The 26,318-nt window shown below is 44.4% G+C and overlaps 3 protein-coding genes across 4 annotated transcripts in view; 2 read left to right on the top strand and 1 right to left on the bottom strand.

Moving 5' to 3' along the window:
• Window positions 1-1,640: 1,640 nt before the first annotated feature.
• PRR14 (proline rich 14) lies at window positions 1,641-6,591 on the bottom strand. The gene is made up of 6 exons (XM_072417014.1): window positions 6,299-6,591; window positions 5,878-5,915; window positions 5,729-5,796; window positions 4,947-5,655; window positions 4,262-4,364; window positions 1,641-3,943 (listed from the first exon to the last, which is right to left on the bottom strand). The coding sequence occupies exons 1-6, from the start codon at window positions 6,551-6,553 to the stop codon at window positions 3,842-3,844; spliced, it is 1,275 nt and encodes a 424-aa protein (XP_072273115.1). The 5' UTR covers window positions 6,554-6,591; the 3' UTR covers window positions 1,641-3,841.
• Window positions 6,592-6,613: 22 nt separating this feature from the next.
• On the top strand, window positions 6,614-13,189 carry RUSF1 (RUS family member 1). Of its 2 annotated transcripts, none has more exons than XM_072417013.1 (14): window positions 6,614-6,938; window positions 7,504-7,581; window positions 7,729-7,843; window positions 7,931-7,976; window positions 8,410-8,442; window positions 8,675-8,780; window positions 9,365-9,466; window positions 9,838-9,908; window positions 11,348-11,532; window positions 11,632-11,689; window positions 11,771-11,841; window positions 12,021-12,119; window positions 12,316-12,387; window positions 12,483-13,189. In XM_072417013.1, exons 1-14 carry the CDS (start codon window positions 6,771-6,773, stop codon window positions 12,521-12,523), a joined length of 1,245 nt encoding a protein of 414 aa, XP_072273114.1. In that variant the 5' UTR covers window positions 6,614-6,770; the 3' UTR covers window positions 12,524-13,189. The 2 variants fall into 2 exon arrangements, with proteins under 2 accessions (XP_072273114.1, XP_072273113.1); XM_072417012.1 differs by having other exon boundaries at window positions 6,622-6,938; window positions 12,500-13,189.
• A 6,738-nt stretch (window positions 13,190-19,927) lies between these two features.
• LOC140334770 (phosphatidylserine decarboxylase proenzyme, mitochondrial-like) overlaps window positions 19,928-26,318 on the top strand; it is an 11,535-nt gene continuing 5,144 nt past the window's right edge. The window contains exons 1-4 of the mRNA XM_072417011.1: window positions 19,928-20,063; window positions 23,336-23,468; window positions 24,761-24,991; window positions 25,361-25,493. Of these exons, the coding sequence (XP_072273112.1) occupies window positions 20,011-20,063; window positions 23,336-23,468; window positions 24,761-24,991; window positions 25,361-25,493 (550 nt within the window). The 5' untranslated portion in view covers window positions 19,928-20,010. The remainder of the gene's footprint in view (window positions 20,064-23,335; window positions 23,469-24,760; window positions 24,992-25,360; window positions 25,494-26,318) is intronic.

The raw sequence follows: 26,318 nt of genomic DNA, 5'->3' as shown, positions 1-26,318 counted from the left end.
CATGCAGCCCCTATTGGATTACCCCTTCCCACAATGCACCCTGCTGCCCCCTTCCCATAAGGTACCCTGCAGCCCCTATTGGCATATAGTGCACCGCGCTGCTGTACCCAACCTGCCACACAGTCTTTTTCCAGTTAAATGATGCACCTGGCCATCAATGTGATTTGGAAGAAAACATAACTCAACAGATCAGGCCACCTTTTGAACCAAGTTTGAACATTTATGTGCCTATTGTAAGCACTTTTAGAGGTAAACGGGGCCAGCATGGGCTACGCTGCCCCCCATACACAGCAAGCTGCGATGTACTGCGTGTGGCGACACCTTATCATGGCCAACATTAAGCTATTCATACTACAGCTGGGATCACTTGTCAAAGGCTTTAATGTTCAATGTGTTGTCAGCTTTGTGCATTTCATTGGATTTGGAATGTGCCATGAATTACAAAATTAGAATCCCAGCATTTGTGAACGATTGTTTAGAATGCAAATAACATGGCGGTGTGAAAACCCAATACAGAAATAAAGAAAATGCCTGGATTACACCAGCAGCCATACAACTTGTGTATGTAAAGCCAATATAGGGCCATCTATAAGCCAGGCTTAGCATATAACCCATACCGCCCCTCATTTACTGCATTCACCTAAATACTAAACTGGTTCCTGGCACATGAGAAGTGGATCTGAGTGCCTTTGGGTTAGAACCTCCGGCCCTTATAACAAATCCTTATAACAGGCCATTCCATTTAATCACTCCGCAGACCACCAATAAGCAAAAAAGGTACCAAATTTATTAATAAACTGCACATACAGTATAAACATTATACAGCACATCAAGAATCTGAAATATCAATGAAGGCCAGTTGTGTGCCAAGAAACCAAACAGAATCAGGCTCATAGAGACAAATCACTAATCTAGCCTGGAGTGAGAATCCTATGGACTGGCCCCAGACTGAAGCATGAACAGATGAGAGACCGATGGCTACAACATAAACCAGCTATAAGCCAGCCCTGGAAGCCAAATGGCCACCACAAAAGCTGCCAGAACACCACCACAAACACTGGCCCAGGAAGAGGAATATTACAAAACCCAACCCAAGGAGCCAGATGAGCACAGAGTGACAGCAGAAGTCCGATTACCAACATATGAACCATTCCAGACTGGAATACAACATGGGGGGAGCCAGGTGATCACCACGTAAGCCAGAGGCGACACATTGGCACCATCTAATTCAGCTCCATCTCTTCCTCTAGTTGCAGGGCAGCCTCCAGCTGCTCCAATTTGTGTTGCAGTAGCAGTTCAAAGTTTACATTTTGTTTGTTAGAACAGCTGCGGGTGCGACCACATCCTCGCCCTTTCTTTTTCCTCCTACGTGGGCCACTGCTGTCCTTAAATACCATAATCCTTCTTAAAGGGCGCTGGCTAGTAAGGATGAGAGTACCACCCTTCATTACTGGCTCTTCAAATATGGTTTCAAATTTCCTGTATGAAGGCAAAAGACAGAAATCACTTACGGGTTCAGCATTGCATTCATTATATGATTTGCAATGCTCCTTGCTATGTTAGTGGCTCCGGGGTCCCCAATTTGCACTTTCAATTTAGGACTCCTAGTTGCACTTTCCTCTGAAACAGCAACCCCAAACTTTTTATATTTGTGACCCCCTTATATCTTTAAATTCTGTAAACCTGGGGGGCTGAAATTGTAATAACTAGTATCTATGAGGGTCCCCTGTACACCCTGAAAATTACAGGTCATTGTGACATACATATTAGGAGATATGGAGGATTGTACACAGAGCTTAGAGGATGCAGAATGACATGCACACTTTATACACACTGGATACATTTCACAGGCAGAGCTCATGGTATGAGATGGGGGCGGGGCTGCCTGTGTCTCCTTCACATGAAGGCTGAACTGTGTGTGCTCATCTCTCATCGGCAGCAATCCTCTGAACTGATGGCTCAGAGTAGAGAGCAGCCTCACTGAGATCCGTGCATCCGAGGATGAGAGCTGCCGAGAGCTGGGCGGGGTATTCAAATCAGCCGGGCGGAGCAACCGGCTAAAAAACCTCTGGGGAGAACTATGAGTATGGGAGTATTAATATAGAGGAGTATGAAAGTAGTAGAGGAGTATGGGAGTATTAATGTAGAGAATGAAAGTAGTAGAAGAGTATGGGAGTATTAATGTAGAGGAGTATGAAAGTAGTAGAGGAGTATGGGAGTATTAATGTAGAGGAGTATGAAAATAGTAGAGGAGTATGGGAGTATTAATATAGAGGAGTATGAAAGTAGTAGAGGAGTATGGGAGTATTAATGTAGAGAATGAAAGTAGTAGAGGAGTATGGGAGTATTAATGTAGAGGAGAATGAAAGTAGTAGAAGAGTATGGGAGTATTAATGTAGAGGAGAATGAAAGTAGTAGAGGAGTATGGGAGTATTAATATAGGAGTATGAAAGTAGTAGAGGAGTATGGGAGTATTAATGTAGAGGAGAATGAAAATAGTAGAGGAGTATGGGAGTATTATTATAGAGGCGTATGAAACTAGTAGAGGAGTATGGGAGTATTAATGTAGAGGAGAATGAAAGTAGTAGAGGAGTATGGGAGTATTAATGTAGAGGAGAATGAAAGTACTAGAGGAGTATGGGAGTATTAAAGTAGTATGGAAGTAGAAGAGTAGAGAAGTATATGAGTATGGAAGTAAGAGAGAATATGTGTAGAGGACAATGGAGGTAGAGCAGTAAAGGAGTATTCGAGTTTAGGTGTATGGAAGTAGAGGAGTATAGGTGTATGGAAGGAGTATAGTATATGAATTCTATAGCAGGTATTCACTGCAGAGTAAGAAGTTACCCTGAATCTTTGCTCTGAGGGGAAATTTCTCCAGCAGGCCACAATAAAAACCTAAGAGAGGCTCTAACCCAGTCCAGGCACTGCATCCTTGTAGCAGATGTTAGTGGGAAATCTGAATGTATGGTGAATGTACATGGGAGCATTGGGGGGTGTGGATGAATAACATTTAAGATAGGTACAATAATGAGTGATGGGGCATGGAGAAATTACCCCTGGGGAAAGATCAGACCTAGAAGGACCATGCCAAGCAGTGTTTTGCAGGGAATTATTACGTTTGGGGCACAAATATATTTAATTAGGGTGTATGTAGAGCCCAGATTGTGTTTTTTATAGTGGTGTGTGGTTTATTTTTGCTGGTTACATAGAATTAAAAGATAAAATCTCTTCACTTCCTGTCCTAGAGAAATGCTTGGAGGAAATGCCCTGCAGGTAAGTTGTCTCTGGAATAGGTGAAGCAATGAAAAGATTTGTGGGGACAATGCTAAGGCTACATACACACACGCAATGGTTCTCGTTCGTTAATTGGCTCTGGGCTGATACTGAACGAGACTCCAGCGTGTGTACAGCACTCATCGGCCGTCATTCTGACAACTGTCCTGGCGAATCCACGGACGATTGAAATGCAGGTGAAGGGGGAGGGCACAGCGGCGTGATGCTCCGCCCCCCCCCCCCCCACACCCCATAGAGCAAAACGGTGATGTATGTACAGCGCGCCTTCATGCATGGTGCAGTCATCTGTCGTTGGAAAGGATCATGAAAGACAATTATTGCACCCGTGTACCCAGCCTTAGAATTCATCTCCTCAGTCCTATAAACCCAACCGAGGGCTCAGTCCCTCTGCACTCCATTTGTATAGAAATGTCATCCAGAATTCTGGGTGAAAACCTGAAATTGCAGGGATTATTGGTGGGGAAGTTTTTCACCTTACAGTAAAAGCAGTGAAATATTTACCACAAAATGTTTCTGTAATATTCATCCCACAAAAGGTCAAAACTTCTTACCGGAGACGTTTGGGGAGGCCCATCGGGGTTAGACTCCCTTCTTGTCTTGTCACTCTTTTTCTTATCTGAATGTTGGACACTTTACTTTCCTTTATTTCCTGAAAAAAAAAAATCAGAACTGCTTCTAATTTTTACAAACTGTCATTTCTCCTACATTAAAGAAGAACTCCAGGCAGGATCTCCATGAAATGCCCCACATGGGGACAGAATGCCAACAGTACTTTTATATGCTATATTCCTCCCATCCCCAGACTGATGGTAGACAATTAGGGAGCAGCAGATCTTGTGCAGACACATAATGCTATAACAGAAGCTAGTATAAACACAGACCCGGGTATTTATCGTAGCTTCAATAATAACGCACATTACAACTGGACATCAGCCGGAAGTTCTGCCTTAAATGTCCAGCTTCTCACCTTGTATGGAGAGAGAGGATTAGATTTCTCTGCTTTGCCATCACCCCCTCTGAGTAGCGGCTCTCTCCTTCTGTCCACATCCACACCCTGCCCAGATGGGGAGCTGAGGGAAAGGAAAAATAAAACAAGCAGGATGAAGGCTGACCCGGGGGTAGGAAGACACCCACAATGCAATGACACCCCCATTCCCTGAAAGCAGGAGACCGAACTATACGCCTCCCCCTATTCCCTGAAAGCAGGAGACCGAACTATACGAACTGCCCCCATTCCCTGAAAGCAGGAGACCGAACTATACGAACTGCCCCGCCCCCACCTATTCCCAACAAGCAAATCTCAGCTACAGCCGGAAGAAAGCCATACTAAGTGAGCCTCCCATTGACCCAGGGGGCAGGCAATGCCTCTACTGTACACATACATAAGCAATGTCTTCAGTGTGTGTGAGGGAATGAGAATACACTGGGCAGATAATGGCCGTATTGTATACACATGGTCACCAAAAAGTTTCACAATACAAAAATGGTTAGACAATAGCTCCACGGTACATGGACAGACAATGCCTTCAACATAAACACAAGGACGGACAGTGGCAGATTACAGGTTCAGACGGCAGTTGCTTTGGTAAGAAATGAACATACAGCCTGCAAGTTGTCCAAAGAAACCTTTGCACAGGTTGAATGCTTTATACCTGTTAGCATACTGCAGATCACGGTCTGGCTGGTAGTTTGTCCAGAGGGCAGATGGGTGCTTCTCTTTCCTCAAACAGGTTAAAAAGATTGGTGATAATGACAATTTGCGGCATTCCTCTATGGTGCCCACACTATGCCTCCTTTTCCTGGAGATCTCAGTTCTGCAGGAACATTTTGGGACATTCTGCTCTGCTGTCTCTAAGCTGTACCTCCGTGGGCGTTGGGGTAATAAGGGGCAGGACAGACATCGCTGAAGGGGTGGACGGCACAGTGTAGAAGTAGGACTGGTAATCGCAATCTTTAATTGAAGATTCATGTCTGTGTTAGAGGATGAAGGAAATGACTTCTGACCGTCTTCAGTTTCCATTTTGGATGGAGTATTAGGTGCAGAGCTAGAAGGATCCACTACAATGTCTGGATGTAGATTTCTATCTCCAGGAAAATTCTCTACTCCAGGTGAGACAGCATGTAGCTGGGGCTGCGTCACACCATTTGTGTCCACGTTTTGTGTCTCCCGGCGACTCTTCATAGGGGAAAGGAAAATTTCAGCAAAGCTCTCCAGTTTACTACGGACACTGTGGAATAAAGGAACCAGACCCCATCTATGAACCTTTGTGGGTGGAGATATAGGTGGTGGTGTATGACTTGATGGGGTGCAGGGAAAAGGATCAGGCGGGAGCTCTGTAGGTTCTGGTAGGTGGGGAACATCTGCAGAGAAGGGAAATATAGGTAATGACAAGGAGAAAGTCTCATAGCAAGCAGAAAACTCCATATGTCTTACCTTGAATATCAAACTGACTGCATGGACTGGAAGTGCTAAACCTGGCACAATCACTAGATACTGAGATCCTGAAATCAAACAGAAGATATCAGCTCGAACAGTTGCTTCCATAAACGTAATTTATGAGACAAAGATACCTGGGCACATACCGGTCATTGGACGGCGACTGTGTATGAAGCGGCACCACCTACAGGGGAAGGAAAAATATTCAATGTACTACTGTAACCTCCAACACAATTCTCAGCCCTTTACACCATACAACCGCCTCTATTCACACACCATTCTCAGCCCTTTATACCGTACAACCTCCTCTATTCACACACCCCATTCTCAGCCCTATCACTAGGGGGTCAGTACATAGAACAGTGATATTTTGGGCTTATATAGCACCATCATATTGATGCAGTGCTGTACATAAATAGGGGTTACAAATGACAGACAGTGACACAGGAGCCCGGACCTTGCCCAGAAGAGCTTACAATCTAAAAGGTGGGGAAGCAGCACACACATTTGTCAAAGAATGATATACATGCAGCATCTTAACTCACTAAGGAAAGCTCCCATACTCACCTGGCGTGAAACGTCATACACTTTTACAAATAGTATCCTGTTAGTTGTCCTCTCCAAAGGTGATGCCAGCAAGCAGGCAAGATGACCATTTTGGGGTCCACAGTGTCTGGATGGAGTCGTCTGTAATTGGGTTCTTTGTTGGGTTTTTTCCGTGTGAATTTTGGAAGAAGGGGTCTGTAGTAAGGGTCCATGGTGGGCATTTTCTTTGTAATCTACGAAACAAAGGGTCTGTAATGGGGGTCCACGCTGGGCCATTTCCTTGTGATCTATGGAATAAGGGGTCTGTAATGGGGGTCCAATGTATATAGGGGGATGTATAGTGTGTGTATACATGTATATAGGGGGCGGTATAGAGAGTGTATATAGGAGTGTAGGTTTATGTAAATGTATATAGCTAACTGTTGTGTCTCATACGCACTTGCTGTCTTTTGTTACACACAGTCTGTTTTTTTGCACTCCGGGCCCTTTAGTAATGTGGTATTTTCATACAGAGCAGTTGTCAGCAGACATGGCCGTTGTCTGCACAGAACGATATGGCAGCGGAGACATTCAGAAATATCTACAGAATAAAGATGGCCGCATCTCATGTGAGAGGGAGAGTGCTCTGAAGAAATATGGTTCCCTGCGGGACTGCCTGGTGGTGAGAGCCTTCTGTTTACTATGATGGACACAGGCATATTCTTCTGCTAGGTCTGACAGAGTGGGGTCCCCTTAGAATTGTATTCACTTATTGGGGTTCACTATGAACTTACTGTCATGTCCCATATCCTCTAGTATTTTCTCCAGGTTACTGTTCTTCAAATACAGGTAAACCTGACAGATCACATTCAGCTGGACTTCATCAGTTCTCTAATTCTTGGTTAGAGCAGCTTGAAAAGAACAAATCCAGCTGAATGTGACCATCACTAGATATGCAGTGCCCTGGAAGAGTGGGAATCTTCACCGAAGTACCGGAGAATGTGTTTCTGTCACCCCCGTGGAGGAATTCTTAGAGTATGATGATGCAGTTATATTAGGCGGTGGCATTTTGTGCTCTCACCAATCTCCGCAGTCTATCGGTATCCGTCTATGGTAAATCTTTGTTCTGTATGATTTTAGTTCTGGTTATTTCCTATATATCCATATTGGATTCTTTTTGTCATCAAAAACGTTTATTTCTGTAAGATTTACAAGTGGCCTCCCTACAGTTTTTGTTTTCTTTTCAGTCTCTGTTCCTTCCTCATGGCTTTCCAGATAGTGTGAGTGAAGACTACTTGGCGTATCAGCTGTGGGATACTATCCAGGTATTGCTGTACACAGTCCGCTCTAATTCTACCTTCCTCCCTAAATCTTCTTCCCCTCTAATTTTCTATTATTTGTTGTGTCCTTTCTACTCAGTTCATCCCTAGTTACATTCTTTCTGATAAGCACCCGTCTCATCTTCTTTCCAGGCCTTTGCCAGTAGTGTGACGGGATCCTTGGCTACTCATTCTCTTCTCCGTGGGTCAGGGGTTGGTGACAGTTCAGCCACAGTTGCAGCAGCCACTGTCACATGGATCCTGAAAGGTGACTTGCAAAGGTTGCATCCTAGCAGCATGTTGACTACTTTTTCTGGTTTGGTTAAAAAAAATTACTATTCTTTTCTCTACTTAGATGGCACTGGCATGGTTGGACGGATCCTCTTTGCTTGGATTAAAGGGTATGAGGCTGTAACTGACTAAGGGCATTCTGTGCAGGGACCTAATTTATTAAAGCTGTCCAAGACTGGAGAATTTAGACTATCATGGAAGAACCTGGGTAATCCATCAAACCTGGAATTAATTTCTTAAAAAATAATTTATTAGTTGGCAAATGTTCTGTATTGGATCCTTTCCAGGTTTGCCGGATCACCCAGGTGCTCCCATACTAGTCTATCTTCTCCGGTCTTGGAGAGTTGTACTAAATCTGGTCACCTCTGGAGGATGGGTCATCGGGAATATCTTAGGATCTGATACTTAGGATGGGGAACTGTGTCTGCCATAAAAATATTTTGTTATGTAAGCATTAGTATGGTGTTGTAGCTGAATGTGAATTGGTAGTATCAGGCTCTGTCGATAAACCCCCTGACAGAAATTCTTTTTTTATTTAAATAGTAGTCAGCTTGACTGTGATGCCAAAAGATGGAGGTAAAATGTCCTTGTTTCAAAACCTGCTTTGACCCCCTTTCCACTACCCACTGTCCTCCAACCTTACAAATATGCCAAATATGCCCTCTGTTTTCTAACCCTACTGATATGATGACCGCACCTTTAACCTACAAGGTTGGTCTCTCCCCAGGCCATTTACTGTCCTCATTGCTATCTGTTATTATATTGTGACATTTTTGTGGGTGTGACTGTCTTTCTTTTCTGTTCTTAGGCTGTTTGCTGATGTGTTAAATGATATGGCAATTTTTATGGAGATTGTAGCTCCTGTCTTCCCATCATGCTTCACTCTGACGGTGTGCACTGCTGGAGTATTGAAGGTTGGTTCTGCTTGTGTAGATTGTCTTTAATGTACAATTAGGAAGGGGCTATAGAGAAGTGCAGGGAGTCTGGGGAGGAGATTGGTTGTTGTCTACAGGGGACAGTGCATGGGGAAGAACATGGAGCGGGTTCATGGAGGCCTTGGAGGGAAGAAGTATGGAACAAGTATAGGGTGCATGCAAGGTCTGCAGGAGAAGAATAAATTGGCATCGTGGAGGTATATGGGGCAAGGAAACTCAGTGCAGAGGACATTTTTGGGGCCTTTGGTGCAGCAGAAATGGGGACATAGGAAGCTCTAGGGAAGCATTCTAGAATAGGAGCATGAAGCAGAGATAGACTTTACAGGGGAAGAGTATGTGACGTGCACATGGGGTGGGAATTTACTTTGGTGAGGTGGAGCAAAGGAGAAAACTGGGACTATGATAAGCGGTCATACAAAGAGTAGGCATAGGGCAGAAATAGGCTTTGCAGTAATGGAGCAGGATATGTTTTGTGTAGGATGACTTAGTCTTTGACTTTTTTTTGCGTCCAACTGCTACCATTTATGTCTTCATCCAATGATATGTATGAATCTTTGCTTCAGTGCATTGTGGGGGTTGCAGGAGGGGCCACACGTGCTGCTCTCACAGTTCATCAAGCCAGGAGAGACAATATGGCTGATGTCTGTGCCAAAGATGGGAGCCAGGTTAGTACTTAACCATTTCTGTTCTATGTAATCAGTGACCTTTGTGGGTTGGAGATCTGTGTCATTTTTCTTTTTTTGTCACCTGGATAATCTTTTTCATTATTGTTAATGGTTTAGTTGTTAACCTGAAGTGTGAGCATGTTATCCCGTTTATTATTTTTGGGGACTAGTTGTCCTTCAAATGGTATTGTACACACTGTGAATAGATGTAAATGTTCCTCAGTCTGATGTATAAATCTGTCTGCTCTGAGGGTTTACACTCCATTATGCATAAATTCAGCATAAATATAAATTGGAAGGGCCACATTCTGTTCTTGATTCCCATATTTTAGTATCTTAGCTGTTTCTCTAATACAGAGTGCCTCATGCAGGAGACGCTGGTTAATCTTGCCGGGTTGCTCGTCAGCCTTCTGGTTGTCCCTCTGGTATCAGATAATCTGTGGTAAGTACATGAATTTATTCTGTAGTCTGTGAAGATCACTTACATGACAAAATGGAAACATGCAGACTGAAAGAACAGAAAGTTTGGCTGTATAATGAGATTTGTAGAGGGATTTCAGGTTGGACTGATGAGGAATGATTTGCGATGTGTAGAGGATAAGGGGGAACCTGTCATGGAACCGAGCAAGGCAAATGGTGAATGAGATGAGTGGAGGGTCAGAGAAGTCTTAACAATAGAAATAAGTGGTACCGTTGATAACGAGAAATTATTAGATTTGTGGAGGATGAAAAGGAACTTTACACAAGTGTGACTAATAATAAAGCGAAGGAGAGGCATGCAATGTAAAGATCAGTGGAAACCGTAGGTGTTTGAGTGGAACCATTGGATATATGAAGATTAGAGAGGACCTCACTAAATTGAAGAACTGTACTAGAAACAGAAAAACAAGGGAGGCGCAGCGTGACGTCAGTGTTGTATGAGGAAACCGTTGCCGAGCCGTACGCCTCAGTATTGTTCCACCATTACAACAGTCCCCTCGCTCTGCCAATACCGATTCTCATCTGTTTGTTTTATTTTATTTGTTTATTTCTCAGATGCTCTTTTAGGTAAGTATGACCTTTACCTGTATATTTTCTTTACATGTTATATTAATATAAGACATCAAATAGTTTGACTTTGATAATTATTATTTTTTGGTTTGGTCTTCCATTGGAATGAAATAAACCCATAATGAGTAAGAAAAGCAAACAAATATTTTGCATTTCATTAGTAATACCAAAGATAATGCAACTAATGCTAATAGTAACAATAGTAATACTTCACCTAACCGTGAGCTGATCAATGAATTGGAGCCTCCACAGTCCTCGTCAGGCACCATTAGGAAGATCATTATGTTACAAATAGATTTATCTTTTTAAAAAATTCTTTTGAATGGTCCGCAGTATTTTAAAATGATAAATTTAGTGATCCGCTGGACTAGAGGGAGCCTCGCATGAAACCTGGTGATGGGATGTGTAGAAGGTCAGACAATATATGGAATTGAGACATGTGATCTATGGAGAATTAGATGGGATATTACATGAGAGGTATCGAGAGAAGTATAGGATCGCAGGAAACATTGGACATAATGGATCTGTTGGACTATGGGAGGAAGAAAGATGTGTAGAGGATCAAAGAGTGAATAAGATTTGATGAGAGGGGAAATTGGACAGATCTGCTGTACTAGGAGAGGAAGAAATAAAATGTGTGGAGGATTGCAAGACATATAAGACATAAAGGATTGGAGTGGACAATGAACAAGACAAATCTAGAGGAGTTGTAGAGTATTTCTCATGTTGCATACTGCATGTTGTCTTTGTTACCTAAATATAGTGGATAAGTATTTGGAGTGTCTATCATCCATCCATTTTATCTTTTTTTTTTTTTTTTTTTCCATTAAGGGTAACCTACCTTCTCTTTCTCCTTCTTACCTCACTCCACCTTTATGCTAATTACCGAGCTGTCCGCTCTGTTGTCATGGAGACTCTTAACCGCTCACGGCTTAGTATCATCCTTGAACATTTTTTGCAAGAAGGCCGAATTCTTAGGCCAGAGGAAGCCAATTGCATGGAGCCATTATTACCAGGTATGTGGTTGTGGGGCCTGGAGCTTACAATATACCTTTTTTCCCTCACATTATAAACATTTGTGGTTGTGTGATTGTTGATGATGTTCTGCTCTCCAGGTCTAGACTCACAAGTGCCAATTAGTCTGGGAGTTCCTCTCCGCATGCTCGTTTCAAGGTAAAACTTCTGGTTTTGGCATCTATGTTTATATTCCTGACAATACATGGATGGGATGCTACATCTGCCATTGTTTTATAGTGTCCCTGAGCTGGAGCAGCTAAAGAAAGGAAACCATTCCCACTACCTGCTGGGTTGGAGAGCTGATACTGGTAAATCAATAATAAACTAACCTTGAACCCCGCCCTGACATTTTATGTAACCTACTGTAATCTTTTTTACAATGTTATGTCAAACACTAACCTACACTGACTGCCAGGATATATAACAAGATCCACCAGTTAGGTATCGTGCTTTTTTTTTAACTAAAGTCTTGTACTGTGATTGGTAGGTCAGCTGGCGGTGGTTCTCCATGAACGAGCCAATAGTGTGGACATCATAAGGTCTGTGGTCCATGCAGAGATTCTGCACAGGAAGGCCAGAAGTTCAGGTGAGTCTGACCTTTCTAAACATCTACCCCTCTGGACTTTTATAATGTTTCATCAGCACTGCAGGAAACTGTAAGGTGGAAGGTGCAGTAGACTGTTTATATGTTTGGTTTCCTATGAGATCTTTAGATCATCCAGGGTTCTCAGACATGCTCCTATAATTTATGTATAGGGACTTTTCACCCATGTGTCTTTCAGATCTTTCACACTTTGATGTCTTGGAGGAGACGCATACTCAACTGGATGAACTTTTTCCAGACTTGTGTCAAAGTAAGTGTTTGCACCTCATTCACGTGACTGGGTCATAAGACCACACGTGTGTTTTTCCTTGTGGTTATGGTTGTTCATCCATTACTAATTCGTAGAGCACAATCTCTCACAGGACTTTCTGCATCGGGTTGGGTGACAGATCGCAATCTCTTGGATCCAGATGACTGGAGAGCAAACTGGGATTTCCGTAAAGCACTTTGATGGACCCTATTGCAGAATTCTCTGAATATCCCAATGAAGACCCCTGACACCTGTGAATGGGAAAAACCAAACACCATTATCAGCTAAAAATTGACCTATATTTACAGTACTGTGACACTGTACACATGGGGTCCAAGAGGAGCAACTGCAGAGTCTATAAGGAAGTCCCCGACTGTATATGGGCTTTGGGCTGGATATCAGGTCGGGAATAAATATATAGGGGGCATGGGAATATTATTCTAGACTTAGGGATAGATATGGCTTGTGGGGATTTGGCTATACAGAATTTTTTAACAAGTAACATACACAAAGCCATTGTTTGTTGATGTTTATGGGAAGCTTTGGCAATAAAACCTAACACCTCCATGTTCTCCTCTTTTCCATCTCTACCTAAAGTTTTACTGTAAAGTCAATGTGGTGTACAGCTAATCTCCTGATATTAATGGTGGATCAGATGGGTGCAGCTGCATTGCTTATGGGGCTCATCACTGACTTCCTATTACAAATATTAATCTCTCACAGCACAAGGGAAGTTTAAGATCAGATGCTGAACTCCGATATTGTCTGTTTTCAGCCTATAAAATAAAAAACTGGTAAATTACCTTCTGGTATATTTTGTATTCCTGAAATCTGTGAAGCATCTTACATCACCTTCCAGCATCTCCATTCATGTGCAGGTCCTAGCACATGATTCTGCATTATAGAGCCTGCTGTAAAAGGAAATATACACTTACTGGCCAGGTTATTAAATACAGCTGTTCAATTGCAGCAATCAATGTATTTGGAAATGTAGACATCATCATTCCAGTCAGCTGCTGGAATTAAAAAAGATCATCAGAATGGGGAAGAAAAATGACTTCAAGAGAACCTAAACCCAAACGTTTCTAAAAAAAAAAAAAAACTCACCTTCGATCCTGCAGGACAGTCTCATCCATTCGGAGGTGTCTTGGATCGGTCCTGCGTCATCCGGGCATCTGCCGCCATCTTCTCCTCTTCTTCCAGGTTCTTCTTCCTACGTCACCCGGCCCAGGCTCGAGATCGGGTGACGTAGGATGAAAAAAAACTTGCCGATCTCTTTGCATGAAAAGGCTCCCTCTGCGCATCCCCGGAGGCTTTGCGCTCCGGTTCATTCTCAGTCGCCTAGGCGATCGAGAATTAGAGGGTGGTGCTGCATCCTTTAAAAAAAAAAAAATTAATTTTTATTTAACCTAAAGGGGTTGTTTACCCTTTTATGTAAAGTTCAATTTTCTGAGTTTTAGGAATGCTTTAAGTGGCCTGGTTGTTGGTGCCAGGCAGGCTGCTCTGAATATTTCACAAGCCACTGATCTGCAGCCCAAATTCCCTCTTACTGATGCCTCAGCTCCCTGTGTGTCTTAATTCCCCAGTCCCCCATACCTGTCCCTTGTGGCTGCCAGATCGATCACAAAGTCTTTGTTCATCTGAGCTGTTTGACTCTGTGCACCCTTTTCCCCCCTTGTGCCTGGGACTCTCAGGACCAGATTTAAGGTCTGAGAGGGCCCAGAGGTGTCCTGTGTGACTGTAAGAGCAGAACCTGCACGAAGGCTGGGCTCTGCATGCTTCAAGGATCTGCTACACAGAGGCTGGGTGTCAGCTAACTCTAAGGATACAGCTGAACACATACTGTGAGTACTGCTGGGATCTGTAGTGTGTTCCATGTCTAAACCTGCTAAGGACTGCTGGGATTTGTGGTGCTTCCATGTCTGAGAGCTGCTGCGTTCTGTTGGGACTTGTGCCTTCCATGTTGGATATTTCTGAAGAGGCAAGGGACTTGTATACAAGAGACAAGAGAAAATTGAAAAACTTTGCCTGTTGCGATGAGTCTTAATTTCTGCTGTGACATTCAAATGAGGGAGTCGGAGTTTGGCAATATGAACATGAAATCATGGATTCATAATAATAGGAATAGTGGTGTCATGGACACTCTTTGGGCCTCTTAGTACCAATTGAACGTGATTTACAGATTTCTTTAGTGTTGTTACTGATAATGTCCATCCCTTTATGGCCAAGTCTCTCCATCATGATGTCTCCTTCTCGCAGGATAATGTGCAGTGTCACAGAGCTCAAATCATTTCAAACTGGTGAGAACATAAAAGTGAGACTACTACTCATCAGACCTCCGACCAAGAGAACACCTTTGGGATGGGGGTAAAGATTTGAATCATGGATGTGCAGCCAACAAATCTGCAATGATGCTAACAATTTGGTCCAAGGAGGAGGCATATTTTCAGCACCTCGTAGAATCTGTGCCACCGAAAATTAGGACAAAAAGGGGTCCAACCCCAAAGTAGCATGGTCTACCTAATAAAGTGGTCAGGGAGTGTACATACACCCTTCATCCAGTGCAGGATGGGGTGTAACTCCTCTTCTATTACAGGGACCAGGGTGGAGGGGAGAAGACATGGGACACCAGAGAGGGGGGTATAATACATCTGGCTGGGGGCATACTCCCTGGGAGTCCGCCAGTGTAGGACAGCAGCCGCAGCAAACTATTGGAGGCAGCAGCACAAGTTGTCAAACAGGTCTGAGATGTGTGCGGAGCACCAGTACGCTGGTAGATTTATTGAGAGGGCCGAATACAATCATACAGCCACGTCATGTGGAGAGTATTGTGGACTGGATCTCAGGGGCTTCAAGTGCAGCAGGCTCTTCTTCTGCAGCAGCAACCAGCACAGCAGTGACAGGAGCAAAGACGGGTGTTAGCATTGCTAATGTGCCTGTACCTCCCGATGACTCTCCCTTGTTGTTTGACGAAGAGCCTAAGGATCTGTCAGTATGAATTTCAGAGCAGGAGGCAGACTCTGAGACCCTTGGAGAGTGTGGTCAAACTTGCTGGATGAGGGTTCTGCATCAGTGGCTGCATTTGCAGAGGTTGGCTTGGATGATGATGACCGTGATGTCACCCGGGAAGCACCGTGCTTGTAAGGGCTAGCAGCAGTTCCAAAACAGATGTAGAGGAAAGGCAGCAGCAACAGACTGGGGATGAAAGGGGCCGCAAATCTGCCTCATGTGAGTCCCAAAGAACACACAGACGAAAGGACACAAGCAGGGAAACAGTCAGAGACGATGTAATGGGTAACCTCTCCCGGGCATTGGCATTCTCGATGTCTAGCCAAATCCACGTTACCATGAACAGCTGGACAACCAGGCACGGACTGGGACTCTACCTGTCCTTCACCTCTCACTGGGTGGCATTGCATAGCTCAGTGGGCGGTAGTCTGCAAGAGGCATTGCAGCACCTGGTACCCCCGCCGAGGGGTGTGGTGGAAAAGCATGGGCCACACCAGTCCTTCTACCTTCAAACCATCTCTTTTCAACACACCTCCTGAAAGGCCAACAGTGGAGGACACTGTGGTTAAGTGGGCACGCCACTTTGGCTCCCTCAAGCACACACAATGCCAGGCAGTGCTGAAACTGGTGTCCTTGGGGGAGAAAAGTCACACCGAGAACCAGAGAACTCTTGTCTACTTTGCACAGAGAGGTGGAGGCTTGGCTGACGCCCTCCCAGCTCACAACAGGCAAAGCAGTGTGCGACAGCGGGGACAACCTTGTGGCTGCGCTGCGCATGGGCCGCATAACACATGTGCGCTGCTTTGTGCATGTACTGAACCTGGTGCAACCTCCGCACGTACCCAGGACTGCAGGACTTAGACAGGCTTGCTCCATCTGCAGCCATGTCCGCCAATCCCCTACTGCCACCGCAAGATCCAGCGCCAACAGAGGCTGCCACCGCATAGACTCATTTGTGACAATGTGACTAGATGGAACTTGTTAAGGCGATCTATTGATCCCAGACCAATATTTCCCTCTTTTTCCAATAGCTTCTGTTTACAGCGATAGAAGGGTGTAACACACGCAATTTAATGTGTGGTTAGATCACTCTCAAAACTTTTTGTTTGCACACAGTTTATATAACAGTTCAAAGACATGATCGGTGCATGATCACATCACTACAGACAATTAGCAAACATAACAGATGTTCTTGTGGTTCTCACGTGTGGAAAGACTGCAGTATCTGTACAAAGGGTAGATTGTGTAATAGCTGAGAGTACAAAGGTCCAATGGGGAGCTCAGATACAATCACCAACTCATCACATCTACCAACTGCCATCATTCAAATTCCTGGAGGACTTTTATCAAATGAAGCCACCAAATTACCGACCACCATAGTCAAAGTGCTGATTGGTGGCTCACCATCTGCTCATTATTTGGCCAGTTGTAGGAAGGAGGTAAAGAATTAGTCGAGCTCAGCAATGTGGGTACAGATGAGCTCAATCCATCTGCCCCAAGGCTACATTGTCTGGCAGAGGAAAATGCTCTGCCCAGCCTATGGGCGACAAAAAAAACAACTGCAAAAAAGTTTACCTGGGCAAAATGTATATTGGCACCTTTTTGTGTGCTTTCTCTATAATAAATAAGCAAGCATAGCAATAATATCTGCTGATCTGCCAGAAATCCAGTGAGCTTCAAACTTTCCGTGGTTATCAGATAACTGTGTGTTTACTACACTGGAATTCATGGTTTCAATGGACCTCCATACCAAGCACTGTCCCAATGGACCTTCCTACCGAGTGTGGTCCCAATAGACCTCCATACCAAGCACTGTCCCATTGAACCTCCATACCGAGCATGATTCCAATGTACCTCCATACTGAGCGTGGTCACAATGGACCTTCATACCAGGTGTGGTTTCAATGGACCTCCATATTGAGTGTGGTTTTAAAGGACCTCCATACCGTGCGTGGTCCCAGCGGACCTCCATACAGAGCACGGCCTCAATGGACCTCCATACTGTGCGCGGTCTCAATTGGACTTCATAGCGAGTGCAATCCCATTGGACCTCCATACAAAGCACGGCCTCAATAGACCTCCATTCCGAGTGCGGCCTCAATGGACCTCCATAACAAGCACATTCCAAATGGACCTCCATACTGACTGTGATTTCAAAGGACCTCCATACCAAGCACTGTCCCAATGGACCTTCATACCGAGTGTGGTCCCAATAGACCTCCATACCGAGCACTGTCCCAGTGGACCTCCATACCGAGCATGGTTCCAATGGATCTCCATACTGAGCGTGGTCACAATGGACCTTCATACTGAGTGTGGTTTCAATGGACCTCCATACTGAGTGTGGTTTTAAGGGACCTTCATACCGTGCGTGGTCCCAGCGGACCTCCATACAGAGCACGGCCTCAATGGACCTCCCTACTGAGAGCGGTCTCAATTGGACTTCATAGCGAGTGCGGTCCAATTGGACCTTTATATCGAGCGCAGCCTCAATAGACCTCCATTCTGAGTGCGGCCTCAATGGACTTCCATAACGAGCACGTTCCCAATGGACCTCCATATCGAGCACGGCCCCAATGGACCTTCATATCGAGCGTGGTTTCAAATGGCCTTCATAGCGAGCACGGTCCCTGTGATCCTCCATACTGAGCGCAGCCTCAATGGACCTCCATACCGAGCACAGCTTTAATTAACCTCTATACCAAGCGCAGCTTCAATAGACCTCCATACTGAGCGCGGCCTCAATGGACCTTCATAACAAGCGCGGTCACAATGGACCTCCATACCGACTGCGGCCCCAATGGACCTCCATACAGAGCGCGGCCTCAATGGGCCTTCATACAGAGCATTGCCCCAATAGACCTCTATACCGAGCATGGCCTCAATGGACCTCCATACTGAGCACAGCCCAAATAGACCTTCATATGGAGAATGGACCTCCATATCCGGCGTAGTCACAACGGACATCCATACCGAGTGTGGTCTCAATGGACCTCCATACTGACCGTAGTTTCCATGGACCTCCATACCGAGCATGGTCCCAATGGAACTCAATACCGAGCACGGTCCCAATGGACCTCCAGAGCGAGTGTGGTCAAAATGGACCTCCATAGTGAGCACGGCCTCAATGAACCTGCATACTGAGCGTGGCTTCAAAGGACCTCCATACCAAGCGTGGTCACAATGGACCTTTATACCGAGCGCAGCCCCAATGGACCACCATACAGAGCACGGCCCCAATAGACCTCCATACCGAGTGCGGCCTCAATGAACCTTCATACCCAGCAGGGTACCAATGGACCTCCATACTGAGCGCGGTCTCAATGGACCTCCATACTGAGCGCGGTCTCAATGGACCTCCATATCGAACACGGCCTCAATGGACTTCCATACTGAGCGCGGTCTCAATGGACCTTCATACCGAGCGAGGTCTCAATGGACCTCCATACTGAGCGTGGTCTCTAAGGACCTCCATACCATGATTGACATGAGATCATTGGAGCCACTTATCCCCCAAGGGCCCCAGCAAACCCCACTTACTATCCTCACTCCCATCATCTCCTGGCTACTACAAACTGCTCTGACCAGACCCCCCCCCCCCCAATGTGTGTAATATTATATCATGTGTGTGACAATGTGTGTGACAATGTATGTAATATTATATCATGTGTGTAACAATGTGTGTGACAATGTGTGTGACATTGTGTGTAACAATATATCCTGTGTGTAACAATGTGTGTGACAATGTGTGTAATATTATATCATGTGTGTGACATTGTGTGTAACAATATATCCTGTGTGTAACAATGTGTGTTGTGTGTAACAATATATCCTGTGTGTAACAATGTGTGTAATATTATATCATGTGTGTGACATTGTGTGTAACAATATATCCTGTGTGTAACAATGTGTGTAATATTATATCATGTGTGTAACAATGTGTGTGACAATGTGTGTGACATTATATCCTGTGTGTAACAATGTGTGTGACAATATATCATGTGTGTGACAATGTGTGTGACATTATATCATGTGTGTGACAATGTGTGTGACATTATATCATGTGTAAGACAATGTCTGAAATATTGTGATATAGTGATAGAGTGTGTGACCTAGTGTGTAATATAGTATTGTGTGTAACAATGAATCAGGTGTGTAATATTATATCATGTGTGCACCATTATATCCTGTGTGTTAGATTGTATTGTGTGTAATATTGTATTGTGTGTGACATAGTGTGTCATATTATATCCTGTGTGTAATATTGTATTGTGTGTTACATTGTATTGTGTGTAATATTATATCCTGTGTTACATTGTATCCTGTGTGTATTATTGTATACTGTGCGTTACATTGTATCCTGTGTGTAACATTGTGTCCCGTGTGTAACTTGTGTAATTTATAACATTCTATCCTGTGTGCATTATTGTGTATCATTGTGTCCCATGTGTAATATTTTGTCCTGTGTATAACATTGTATCATGTTTGTGTTTTGTATCCTCTTTGTTTTACTGTAATATTTCAGTTGTGTAAATAATTTTCTCCTTTGTGTCATGTTTCAGCACAAACCTCTGTATTTGTATATAAAGCCATAGTGTTCCTTCTACTCGGAAAATGCGTAAGAGCACCAATCACCCAGGAGGTGGGGGGCAGAGATCCCGGAGGTGGTAAGTATATACCCACAAAGTGGATGTTATTATCCTCGCCCCCTAAAATCAGAACCTTCCAGACAGTCCCCATGTGATGATGTCACAGCTATCACGCTTCTCAATTGACCTCCCTGATGGACAACCAATCAGACGTGTTCAGGACCAAATGTGGACAAATACATCAGGTTCAATGGAAAAAAAAACATTCCCCCTCCATGGTTCTACTCCTACATTCATTTCTACTTCCTGAATTCCCTACATGGTTCTACTCCCACATGTCCTCCTACTTCCTGAATTCCCTACATGGTTCTACTCCCACATGTCCTCCTACTTCCCGAATTCCCTCACATGGTTCTACTCCCACATATCTTCCTATTTCCTGAATTTCCCAACATGATTTTACTCCCATGTCATCCTACTACTGGAATTCCTCCACATGGTTCTGCTCTCACATGTCCTCCTACGTCCCGAAATTCCCCCACATGGTTCTTCTCCCACATGTCTTCCTACTTCCTGAATTTGCATACATAGTTTTACTCCCGCATGTCCTCCTACTTCTGGAATTCCCCCACATGGTTCTACTCCCACATCTCATCCTACTTCTTGAATTTCCCCACATAGTTCTACTGCCACATGTCCTCCTACTTCCCGAAATTCCCCCACATGGTTCTAATTCCACATGTCCACATACTTCAGTAATTTCCTCACATGGTTCTACTCCCACATGTCCTCCTACTGCCGGAATTACTCCACATGGTTCTAGTCCCGCATGTCCTCCTACTTCCCGATTTCCCCCACATGGTTCTACTTCCATATGTCCTCCTACTTCCTGAATTCACCCACATTGTTCAACTCTCACATGTCTTCCTTCTTTCCAAATTCCTCACATGGTTTTACCCCCACATGTCCTGATACTTCCCAAGTCCCCACATGGTTCTACTCCCACATGTCCTCCTACTTCCCAATTTCCCCCACATGGTTCTACTCCCACATGTATCCTATTTCCAGAATTTCCCACATTGGTTCTACTTCCACATGACCTCCTACTTCCAGATTTCCCCCACATGGTTCTACTCCCACATGTCCTCATAACTCCCGATTTTTCCCCACATGATTACACTCCCACATGTCCTCATACTTCCTGATTTCCCTCACATAGTTCTACTCCCACAATTCTTCCTACTTCCTGAATTACCCACATAGTTCTACACCCGCATGTCCTCCTACTTCCCGAATTATCCCACATGGATCTACTCCCACATTTCCTCCTACAACCTTCATTCTCCCACATGGTTCTACTTCCACATGTCATCCTACTTCCCTAATTCCCCCACATGGTTCTCCTTCCACATGTCTTCATACCTCCCCATTTCCCCCACATGGTTCTACTCCCACATATCCTCCTATTTCTGAAAATTCCCACATAGTTCTACTCACACATGTCCTCCTACTTCCTGAATTCCCCCACATGGTTCTACTCCCACATGTCCTCATATTTCTCAATTTTCCCCACATGGTTCTACTCCCACATGTCCTCCTTCTTTCCAAGTTCCCCCACATGGTTCTACTTCCACATGTCCTCCTACTTCCCAAATTCTCCCACATAATTCAACTCCCACATGTCCTTCTACTTCAGGATTTCCCCCCACATGGTTCTACTTCTACATGTCCTCTACTTCCAGATTTTCCCTACATGGTTTTACTCCCACATGTTCTCCTACTTCCCGAATTCCCCCACATGCTTCTACTCGCGCATGTCCTCCTACTTTCCGATCTCTGCTACATGGTTCTACTCCCACATGTCCTTTTACTTACCGAATGCCCCAACATGGTTCTTCTCCCACATGTCCTCCTACTTTCTGTATTCGCCCACATAGTTCTACTCTCACATGTCCTCCTACTTCCTGAATTCACCCACATTGTTCAACTCTCACATGTCTTCCTTCTTTCCAAATTCCTCACATGGTTTTACCCCCGCATGTCCTGATACTTCCCAAGTCCCCATATGGTTCTACTCCCACATGTCCTCCTACTTCTCAATTTCCCCCACATGGTTCCACTCCCACATGTATCCTTTTTCCAGAATTTCCCACATTGGTTCTACTTCCACATGACCTCCTACTTCCAGATTTCCCCCACATGGTTCTACTCCCACATGTCCTCATAACTCCCCACATGGTTCTACTTCCACATGTCCTCATACCTTCAGATTTTTCCCCACATGGTTCCACTCCCACATGACCTCATACTTCCCATTTCCTACACACGGTTCTACTCCCACTTGTCCTCCTACTTCCTGATTTCCCCCCTAGGGTTCTACTCCCACATGTCCTCCTACTTCCCAATTTCCCCCACATGATTCTACTCCCACATGTCCTCCTACTTCCTGAATTCGCCCACATGGTTCTACTTCCACATGTCCTCCTACTTCCCAAATTCCCCACATATTTCTACTCCGATATTTCCTCCTACTTCCTGATTTCCCCCACATGGTTCTACTCCCACAAGTCCTCATACGTCCAGTTTTTCCCCACATGGTTCCACTCCCACATGTTCTCCTACTTTCGGAATTCCTCCACATGCTTCTACTCGCAGATGTCCTACTCCTTCCCAATGTCACCCACTTAGTTCTACCCCCACATGTCCTCCCACTTCCTGATTTCCCCCACATGCTTCTACTGCCACATATCCTTCTACTTCCCGAATTCCCCCACATGGTTCTTCTCCCAGATATCCTCCTACTTCCTGTATTTGTCCACATGGTTCTACTCCCACATGTCCGCCTACTTTCTTTATTCCCTCACATGGTTCTACTCCCACATGTCCTTATACTTCTCGATTTTCCTCACATGGTTCTACTCCCACATGTCTTCCTACTTCCTGAATTCCCCCACATGGTTCTACTCCCACGTGTTTTCATATTTCACAATTTTCCCCACATGGTTCTACTCCCACATGTCCTCCTACTCCCCAATTTCAACCATATAGTTCTACTCCCACATGTCCTCCTACTTCCTGAGGTGCCCTACATGGTTCTCCTACCACATGTTTTCCACTTCCCGATTTCCCCCACATGGTTCTACTCCCAAATGTCCTCCTACTTCCTAAATTCCCCCACATGTTTCTACTCCCACATGTCCTCTATGCAAATCGATGGCACTCCCATGGACTTCTAACCATCAGTCTAGATTTTCTCAGCTTCCTTTTCTACCTACTTTATTACCCTCATTTATCTGTTTCTGTTTCTTCCCCATACATCTTCTGATTATCACAGTGTCCTGTCTTCTCAGGTTGTCTGTTCCCCGCCTCTCTATTAGAAGACGGATTGGACAGTTGCCACCACGAATTCTACCGGAGCACTCATGGCAGCTTCTGAAACCCCTTGCAAAAGCTGGACTCTCACCATCTAGCCGAGTCAGCAAGGTGAGCATTACAGGGATCAGAACATAAGGCTCCTTTCACAAAGCTAACAGCCCAGAATTAGTCATGGTCCAATGAAATATAAAAAAAACACAAAAACATAGCTGGAAACTGTGTCCTAGGCATGGTATAGCTTTATGGATTGCTAATTTGGTATCTTTGGGGGAGCAAGCACAACAGATTTTGCAGCTTCATTGTGCTTTAGGATGGCAAATTTTAGCATTCTATTTTGGTTTATTTGGGTACTATAGGAGGTTACCCAGATGAGATGTCTGGGGACAAAGCCCTGCACTGTCTATTGTGTATAGGCCAATAAAAACCCCACAATACCACACCTCAATGGAGGGGTGCTTTTGAGCAATAAACACTTGAAACATACCATTGCCTGTAGAGGGCAAAATGTGAAAAGAAGAATCAGAGTATGTGTTTTCAGACTCTCCATTTCAGACTCTACAAACCTCAGTTAGCATGTTAGACTATAAAGGGTTGTCAGGAGAAATCCACTTCCCTCCAAAAAGAACATGGCAGCAGGATTTAGGTTTGCAAAATTGCACCTGAACAAACAACAAGACTTTTGGAACAATGTCCTTTGAACAGACGAGATCAAAGGGGAAGTGTTTGGTCATAACACACAGCGCCACGTTTGCTGCATATTGGCACAAACACCTTATACTAACTGTGAGGCATGGTGGTAAAAGGGCATGATAACTTGGGTCTTTTATTTGTAGCCCCAGGATTTGGGCATCTCAAAGTCATTGAGCTGATCATGAACTCCTCTGCTTACCAAAGTATTCTAGAATCAAATGTTAGGCTATCTGTGCAACAGCTAAAGCTTGGCCAATATTGATTCATGTTGAATCATGTGGCAGGACAATGATCCCAAAGCACACCAGCAAACCTACCACAGAATGGAAGAAATAAAAAAACTGAAGTCCAAACCTCAACACAATTCCAAATCAATTTTGTAAAAAATTTGGCCTGAATTCCTCCATAGTGATGTGTAAGACTGATAATGTCATCCAGAAAATGATGACTGGAAATTATTGCTGCTGAAGGGTCTTCTACAAGTGACTGAATCAAAACTTGGTTTTTCACACATAGCCTCATTTTTAGTAAATATTGTGTTGGGACCTGTGATGTGTTTACACCTGAAGTTAGATTTAATTATTATTAGAACATGCATAATATTTATTAATGATGTTCTGGTATGTACAACATTAGGAATGCAGGAGGGCATGCTTTCTTTTCACATGACTGTAGAAAATGTTATTTTATAAATCTTTCCCCTTGGACAGGCTGTCTACTGTAGAGCTCCCACTCGCCTTCTCTCTCGGCTCTGGGGCCTAGTCAATGAGGTCAGCCTACCTCGCTGGTTGCGGCGTCCTCTCCTTTCCATGTATGTCTGGGCCTTCTCTGTCAACATGGCAGAAGCTGAGATAGAAGATTTAAACCGCTACAAGAATCTGGGAGAACTTTTCCGACGCCCACTGAAGTCCACAGCCAGGGTCATATCTGCCCACAACGTGGTATGTCTCAGATCTTATGTTCATCTGCTTTAATGGTGCTCTGTTACTTTGTGGTTATCGCAACACTGTAAAATAGAACTAACATTACTAAAAGCTGATAGAATTCTATTTTATTGTTTTATTTTAGTAGTAAAGCCATAATCTGCTGTAATTCTCACATGTAATCTTGAAAGGCCATTTCAGTAAGTCAGACAGACTTGCTTCATTTAGAATAGAACAGCTAGATGTAATATCTGTGATATGTCTACAAAAGCACAATTTGTTCATCCCCTGCACACCTGTAGTTTAGTTTGCATGAGGCCACACACCGGATATTGCATTCTACATTCTGCCCAATTATTTGCATCCCTCTGTATGCCCATACCTTAGGTCAGTCCATGTGATGGACGGGTACTGCACTGTGGACGAACCCGAGGCTCACAGATTGAGCAGGTGAAAGGTCTTACATATTCCTTGGAGAATTTTCTGGGTCCACAAGGCTGGAGGGAACCAGCCAACATAAGTAAGTAGAAGGGGCAATATATACCCATGTGTTAGATTTTGTGTTCATATTAAATTACCAAGAGGAAACTCTGCAAAGCTCTATAAACGGCTCCATATTTCTAACCTTTTTCCATCCTGGGCAGTCTGTGCCTCCATCTCCCTGAGCTGTGTAACCTTATCCCATTCTGGGCAGTCTGTCCCTCCATCTCCTTGAGCTGTGTAACCTTATCTCATTCTAGACAGTCTGTCCCTCCATCTCCCTAAGCAGTGTAACCATATACCATCCTGTACAGTCTGTCCCTCCATCTCCCTGAGCTGTGTAACCATATCCCATCCTGGACAGTCTGTCCCTCCATCTCCCTGAGCTGTGTAACCATATCCCATCCTGGGCAGTCTGTCCCTCCATCTCCCTAAGCTGTGTAACCATATACCATCCTGTACAGTCTGTCCCTCCATTTTCCTAAGTGTGTAACTATATTTCATCCTGGACAGTCTGTCCCTCCATCTTTCTGAGCTGTGTAACAATATCCCATCCTGGACAGTCTGTCCCTCAATCTCTCTAAGGTGTGTAACCATATCTAATCCTGAACAGTCTGTCCTTCCATCTCCCTGAGGTGTGTAACCATATCTCATCCTGGACAGTCTGTCCCTCCATCTCCCTGAGCTGTGTAACCATATCTAATCCTGAACAGTCTGTCCGTCCATCTCCCTGAGCTGTGTAACCATATTTCATCCTGGACAGTCTGACCCTCCATTTCCCTGAGCTGTGTAACCATATCCCATCCTTGACAGTCTGTCCCTCCATCTCCCGAGTTGTGTAACCATATGCCATCCTTGACAGTCT

The sequence above is a fragment of the Pyxicephalus adspersus genome, chromosome 7, assembly GCF_032062135.1.
Source record: "Pyxicephalus adspersus chromosome 7, UCB_Pads_2.0, whole genome shotgun sequence".
Taxonomy (NCBI): Eukaryota; Metazoa; Chordata; class Amphibia; order Anura; family Pyxicephalidae; genus Pyxicephalus; species Pyxicephalus adspersus.
The sequence above is the reverse complement of the archived record's forward strand: the minus strand, read 5'-3'. Positions and strand labels throughout refer to the sequence as shown.